Source organism: Loxodonta africana, chromosome 1 (assembly GCF_030014295.1).
Source record: "Loxodonta africana isolate mLoxAfr1 chromosome 1, mLoxAfr1.hap2, whole genome shotgun sequence".
Lineage (NCBI taxonomy): Eukaryota > Metazoa > Chordata > Mammalia > Proboscidea > Elephantidae > Loxodonta > Loxodonta africana.
This window is the reverse complement of record NC_087342.1, coordinates 195,023,035-195,030,754: the sequence shown is the minus strand read 5'-3', so window position 1 is coordinate 195,030,754 and position 7,720 is coordinate 195,023,035. Positions and strand designations below refer to the sequence as shown.

The 7,720-nt window shown below is 43.1% G+C and overlaps 1 protein-coding gene across 2 annotated transcripts in view; it reads left to right on the top strand.

Annotated features, from left to right (window-relative positions):
• Positions 1-1,562: 1,562 nt before the first annotated feature.
• The window catches only part of PTPRK (protein tyrosine phosphatase receptor type K), a 691,930-nt gene continuing 685,772 nt past the window's right edge, over positions 1,563-7,720 (top strand). The window contains exon 1 of one of the 2 annotated variants that reach the window (XM_064290685.1): positions 1,563-1,873. In XM_064290685.1, coding sequence (XP_064146755.1) covers positions 1,777-1,873 — 97 coding nt within the window. In that variant the 5' untranslated portion in view covers positions 1,563-1,776. The remainder of the gene's footprint in view (positions 1,874-7,720) is intronic. The other variant, XM_010593476.3, reaches the window with a different exon arrangement.

Genomic DNA, 7,720 nt, shown 5'->3' with positions numbered 1-7,720 from the left:
GAATGATGGTGGTGATGTGCTAATAGCTACAGGCAAATAAGTTTTTAAAAAATTCTACATCGCACCTCAAGGAAGGATGAACTTAAGTATGCTGTACTGAATTGACAACTATTGGGCTAGTCGGTGTGCTAATGAGCCAGCTATAAGACTCCAAATTTTGTTTGAATCAAGCTGCTATTCTTATCAAAGTCTTTTCCTTCCTGATTTCATTCAAACACACACATATACACATGTATTTATATTTCCAGGTTTTGTCATAAACTTGGTCATTAATTATATATACATATACATATATATATACATATACACACATATAATTTGAATAAAGGAACAGTATGTGGCTTGGTAAATTATGTCAATGTTGCAGTAAATTGAATTTCACATTGTCTTGATTCACAAAGGAGAAAGCTGAGTAACTGATAGATGTCAGTCAATAGAATCTATTCTAGGAATTGCACACAGAGATCGAAGTCCTGAATAAAAATTATTATAATATTTATTCAGTTGTGACCACACATTTTTATTTGATATTTTATAAAAATTAATAAAGTATACACCATAAAGTCTTATCAGAGAAACTAGTGAGGGTGATGTATGGTGAACCCACTTCAAGCTGCTGAAGAAGTAACAAACTGTAAAATACTTAACTGTCACAATATAGCATTATTCTCCTTCCAGATAAATCATTTCCTTGCTGTTTTCATTATCGGTGTGAACTGCTTTTGTTAAATGCCTTCAATAGCTATCAGATATTTAAACGAACAAGCAAAAAGCAAAGCCACCTTCTCTACTCCACCGACTCTTGTGAAATGGAAGGATAATAAGCCCTGAAGCAGTCCTTAAGTGAGAAGCAAAAATTAAAGGCCTGAAGGTTTCAGAACAAGCAAAGCCAGTGAAGCAGAGAACGAATTCAAATATTTGGGAAATGACAAATAAACCAGAAAGGAGACACGCCAGCTGTTCACACTGGAAAGTTACTGGACATTTATTTTCTATTCAAGTTCTATTTATTACACGGATAAGGAACAATAAGTTTCAATGGGGTGAGGTGTCGTACTCATTATTACATAAATAAGGCACAGTAAGTTTTCAATGGGGGTGGGGTGCTTTTTAGGGCGCTTCTACACTTCCCCTTCTTCCTACCAACAACTGCTCTGGTGGGATCCCCACCGGGGGGGAATAACCCCAGGTCGCCTCTCCTCAGGCAGCGGGTGCTTTTGCACTCGTTCTCTGTTGTCAGGCAACACCGCTTACCAAACTCTCTTGTCTCAAACTCGAATTTCTGGAATAGGGCAGCGAACGGCGCCGGTTCCCCTTTCCCGCTCGCGGCCCCCGAGCGGACGCGGACACCAGGCGCAGGCGGCGAACAAAGGCGGCGCGGTGCGCGCGGCCGGGGCCGGCGCGCGTCTCTCCGGCAGGAGGCGGAGGCGGCGGCGCCGCGCCCGAGCCCGCATTCCTTAGAAGCGCCCGAAGCCCGCGGGGCGACGTCACCCCTCGGCTCCGCCCCCGTCCCTCCCCGAGCAAAGTAACTCTTGACTAACAGGAGCAGCCTCCGCCGAGCATGGAGAGCTGCCGCCGCGGTCGGCCAGCGACGCGGGCGACGCTTGAGCCCCAGAGGTAGTTTGGCGTCCGCCAAGCAGGAAAAAGTGTCGGCGGGTGGCTGCCGACTCCCCGCCCTCAGCCCGCGAGGTCCAGCCAGCACCGCTGTCGTGGGTTTCGCCGCGGTCCCCCCGGCCGCTCTTTGCAAAGCTGCTTGAAACTTCTCCCAAACTCGACATGGATACAGCGGCGGCGGCGCTGCCTGCTTTTGTGGCGCTCTTGCTCTTCTCCCCGTGGCCTCTCCTGGGGTCTGCCCAAGGCCAATTCTCCGCAGGTGAGTGGCCAGGGGACGTCCGGAGCCTCGATCAATGCCCCAGGCTCGGGGCTCGCGAAGGGTGGACCCGGCTCCACGCCAGGGCCGGAGGCAGTTATTTGGGGACAGCTTTCGTGGTCCCGGTGTACCGGCTAGAGAGAGAGGTCCCCAGAGTTCGTGTCAGGTGGGACTCGGGGCACTGAATCAGGCGCCCGCCACTGGGCGCAGGTAACTTTCAGTGTTGAGACCCATTGTTCCTGTGTGCGGCTGGCTCGGGGCGCGGGCTGGCAGGGCTGGACGGTAGTGTTTGGAGACCTTGCTTTGCTTGGGAAATTGGCAGCCTGGGCGTCCAGCGCAGCGTGCACTGGCTTAGTGGAGAAGAGAGAAAGAAAGTAGTTACGACTCTGGGGACGGCCACTCTTTTGCTCGTGGTGTGGGCTTTTTGCTGTTTGCCACTAGAGTGTTCAAAAAAAAAAAAAAAAAATCCCCCGGGAGGCCATTGTCAGAAATGTGAAGATTCGAAGGGACTGACCTCGGCGCGCTCTGCCAGGTGCTTTTTGTCCCGGGAATAACCTCCCCTGACTATAGTCCTACTACTTCCCGGTCCCTCCCCCACCTCTTCTCTCCTCCCCCAGCGCTGGGTTGCTCCTGGACTTGGACTGTGAGTTAGGGTTTTGCGTGGAGCATGTTCCTGGTGTGTACTGGCAGAGGCTGTAAGATAGCTGTTTTGAAATATGATTCGAAGGAACCACGCAGAGCCGTCCTGGGCAGGGGAATCCTGACCCCGAGAGAGAGCCCGCTCCTGAGGCAAAGCTACCGCGAAGGTGGCCCAGTAACTCCCTGAGCCGCCTTGAGTGACAGGGGCTGCAAACCAGTACCGTCCCCCCTTCCTCCCAACACCCCTACCCAGTAGAACCCAGAAGAAGTGAAGTGATGTGGTGAGGTCTTGTATGTTAGACCTTTGGGTTTTAAGTAAAGCCACTCAGAGAAGTCCGTGAACTCCGGTCTCCCGGTTCCCTCCTCTGCTCCCTTCCAGTTTGGTTATCTTTCCTGTAAATTGTTGCTTCTTTAATTCTCTCCTCTGAGGGTTCTGAAGTTTCACCAGGTGGACGCTGGAGAGCAGGCTTCCAGGCACTTGTCTGCCTCCCGCCGGTCCTGACAACTTTTCTGGTCAACTCACTCAGCTCAGATAGGCTGGCGAGCGCATCTGCTGCCTGGGGTCGCGGTGCAGATGGAGACGCAGAGGTGGTCGAGGGCGTGATGGAGAAGAGGAGGAAAGCCATAGCTGCGCTCCTGGCTGAGGCCGCGGAGGAAGAATTTACTTTGTACTTGTCAGTTGCTCTGGTTGTTGTGGCTGCTTGGTTTCCTGCAAATAAACTCCAATTGTTGTTTTCCGGAGTAATACTTTATTTCCCTTCCGTTCTCTCTAGCCCCTTTAGAACTCTATAAAAGGAGTTAGGCAGCAGATCCAAGTGGCAGCATGTGTTGTGCGCTCAGGCAGAGATGATAAAATATCAGCATGTGGAGGAGAAGCCTTGTATATAGATGATGTCTGCAGAGAGTAACTGCTGTGTTCAATGAACGATCCGATGATTTGATTTAATTCTCTCTGGAGAAAGCATTACTGCGTGCATCTCTGGCATATAATGCCCGTTAGTATTGGAACTGTACTTGATGTTAAGTCATTATATGCAGTCAGGTTGGAGTGAGTATTGATTTCTGTAGTGTTTGTCCCTTCGCAGAGGGCCTGTGCTTGAAAAGGCATGTAGTTTGTTAATTGAAAGTTTGAACTCTTACTAGTTGCATGATTAAACGTACATGTATTCAAGAGTTAGACTCTGTTCCAACAGCTGATGGATACATTTTCTGCAGTAAAGAAACTTTTTTAAATGTTATTTATTGTTTAATGAACAGAGAAATATTACATTTCCTCCAGCAGAATGTGCAGATGAGCTTTTGTGATCCTTGGAGTTCAGATATCTCAAATGAACAATTGTATTCTTAGACATCGAGTTTGAAGTAATTTACCTAAATATGCCTGGCTTTAGTGACGAAAGCATAACATTTGACTTTGTCACATTAGCGGACATTTTTAATATATGCCCAACCAAACCAAACCCACTGCCGTGGAGTCGATTCCTACTCATAGCGACCCTATTAGGACAGAGTAGAACTGCCCGATAGAGTTTCCAGGGAACGCCTGGCGGATTCGAACTGCCGACCTCTTGGTTAGCAGCCGTAGCACTTAACCACTGCGCCACCAGGGTTTCCGTTTAATATGTGCAGTTCTAATAAACGCAATTCTCGCAGGACTGTATCTCAGACTTTGCTCTTCAGAATTTATGTATACATACAAAACAAATGCCTTTTATTTCCAGTGTTTAATGTCAGATTGTGGGTCTGCCTTTCTCCGTAAATTAAAAGTTTGTTTTGTAAACACTTCTTTTTTCTGGCTATAATAAATCATCTGGTATTCTACTGTCATCAAGACCTATGGCAGTCAGATTTGTTGCAAAGACATTGATTCAAGAATCGGAGGTGTGTTCTTTCTCGCTGTTTTTCTTTTATTCCACTTTAAACAATAAACGTATTGCTATTGAGAAATTTCAGTAAAAATACCTTAAAAGTCTAAAGCAAGAACATGTACAGAATTTCAAAATATCCTGTTAAATGTCTTTTAAATCATGCCCAGTAAGGCCAGTTTACCACTTTCAGATATTATGGTGTGGTTCCTAAAAAGTGTGTTTCACAAGCAAATTTTGAAAGACTGAAGATTATTGGATCTTTGACACATCATGTGTGCATCTAATCTGTTGTTTAAACCAAAAATTTAAGGTTGTTTTCATTATTGTGACTTTTTTCTTAGCTTTTGGAGTTCAAGTGTGAAAATGCTGCAGAGTGAGCTTTTTTAGAACCTGAACTTCCCATAAATCTCAATTTATATTTATCGTCTTGAAGTTCAGTCTCTCATAATGACACCTGTGTTATAATTAGGGAAACTGAGGCATAGATGCACAAAAATAGGTTGAAGTTTATTCTGTTGGTTGTGTAGCTATCATTTGATATTTAGCATAGCTGGGCAGTGTCCTAATGTAAGAAAGTTTTCTGGATTCGGATGACTGACAAAACTAGTCACAGATTATGTGACTTGCAAACTCAGTTTTCTCATCTGTAAAATGGGAATAATAATATCTATCCTGACCTTTATACATGGTTGTTGTGAGGATCAAGTGAAGTAATTTATGTGAACCAGCACTGTAAATTGCAAAGCATTGTGCAGCTATCTGGAGTATAATCATCATACATGATGGTAGTTGAAGTGCCTTACCTTCAGCTTTTTCCTTTACTGCTTTTATGCTCTCCCTGGTGAGTACAGGCCTTTCAGGACTTCTGTTTTGTTTTTGCTCAACTAGCCATTCATTTTAATCACTCTTAAACATAAGCATCCTAGATTGGCCAGACCATAATTTTTTCAGCCCAATAGTAGACATTACCCTTTTAATGACTTACCTTGTGTTAATAGTTATTTGCACTGTATCTGAAGGAGCCTCTGTTAACATTTCTAGTATTCTATCTATAGAAGAAATATATTTTCAGTCAATTTCTTTAGCTGTTTGTTCAACTGTTGGTTGTTCAGGTTCTTCATCTCTGTGTAGAGAATAATATGCAGCTTTTTAGATGCAGTCTTATCACTGACCTAGAGAGGGACTATTGTCTCTTTAGTGGGATGTGAGCCTGGAAATGCAGCCCAAGCTCCTGTCTTGGATACAGTTCCTGGCATGCCACACTGTAAATGTGCACTTACTTAGATCCCTCAGGTCCTCGCAACTCATCTAAGCAGTGCCACTTTCCGTGTGTCTGACCTCTTGCTGTCTCTGTATGCTAAATTAATTTGTCTTATATTTGTTACCAACGAGGAAGATACATGAGAGGCAGCTTGTTTTAGGGCTTGCCTTTTAGTTTTCTGGTTTTGATTGGCCAGGATCCCTCGGTTCTTCAAATCCTTAAAACTCCAAATTTCTAATCAATAGTAATGATATGTAACTGGACGTTTCCCAGAACTGGTTTTTCTCTCTCTAGTCCCCTTATATCTGAATCTGTTGATTTTCCTGGATTGCGAGATGTCATTTTGTGTCTGTCCTAACCAGACGGGGAGAGGCAGGCCTGGCTGCTATTTGGGCATTGACATGTGTGCTGCTGACAGCTCTTCTCTTTGTGTTCATAAATGTGAATTTGAAAAATAAATCAGCCCCTCTGCTACCCTGCCCCTCTCCCACACTGCCTCCTACTCCTCTCTAACAACAACAAAGCCCTGCATGAATATCCACAAAATCGTAGCCTTTTTGTTTTCGCCACATTATCTTCTGTTCCTGGACATGTTCTTAAAAACTGAAAATATGACTCATCCACTACCCAGTGCTAATGCCAGTCCTTCCACCAAATCTTGTGTTGCTACAAATGATAGTTTATTACAGGTTTTTGTTTTATGGCTTTTCAAAGAATATTTAAATCATGTGATATAATCCTATATAGAGAAACCATGCTGTCATCTATTAATACCTTTGAAGCCCAGTGTGCTACGTCTGCTTAACGTGGTATTAAAGACTCAGTATGAATCATATTAAATATGGACCTGACGCCCGGAGGCCTGGAAAATGCTCTCTTCATCTGCCCTGTGCTGTTCCTGTTTCCTCTCCTTGGTCTTTAGGGAAGGCAGGAAGAGAAATGCTAGAAGATTGAGAGCAGGAAACATCAAGGGAATTTACAGAATGTTCTTGAAGACAACACAAAGGACACCAACTTCTGGACTGTGTGTGTGCATGTGTATGTTTGTGTGATCTTTCACTTAATTTTCTGAAGAGGGGAAAAATTCTCTTTTTGCCTTGTTTATTTGATCAGCCTTTGCTTTTGTCCAAATGCATTCATTTCTTATTCTGTGGATGCAAAAAGTTCCCTCTGTGTATTCCTCTCAGACTTTACCCTTTGATTATATGTATCTGGTCTGTATTCCTTTATGAAATGATGTTTCTCTTTGCCTCAAAAGGTTGTAATTGCTTTTGAACATGACTTGTTTTTTTCATGAAAACTCATGCTGCTTGTCACAGTTACTGAGTAATGGTGCTCAGACAATTCATGATATATCTTAAAATGGTGTTTGATAACAAAATAATTGGAGAATACATCAATCATGCTAATTTATGTTTCATTGGAAGCCAAAAAACCTAATGTTTATATCCATTGAAAAGTCCTTTAATGTCATAGAACGTTTATACGTTTGTGCCTTTATACCTCTGAATGGAGAGAGACTTTAAGTTCCTTTTGTAAATAGGGATAAAAATTTTTAGTACCACATTACCTGATTTTTACCTGAGATAGGTGAGATAACTTACAATTATGCTTTGGAAAACTTTAAAAATTATTTTTATGTTTGAACGGTTGATATCAATGTGAACTCTGGAGGTAGATATTTTACAAACTTCAGGTTGATCTTAGTGGAAATGTGCTTTATGAAATATCTTGTTAATGAAATATAGTTCTACATAAAGTATTAGTTCCATGAAGATTCTGTTGTGAGAATTACGTTTATTTTAGTATTCTGGACAAGGATTGAGGGAATTGATTTGTAGTTAATATTTTAGTAATAAATACTTAATTTACATAATAAAAAAAATCCCTGGGTTTGTGAGGTTTTTCAGATTATTGACATTCTGAGAAAACGTTGGGCCTGGGATGTAAAGATCACAGTAATCCTGTTATGGAACTTTGCCATATCCTCACTTAACTCTGAGTTGAATTTTTTGGCAGAATCCCCTGTGTGTTGATAATCCGTAAAAATTACAAGTCACTTATTTCGTCACTTACAATTGT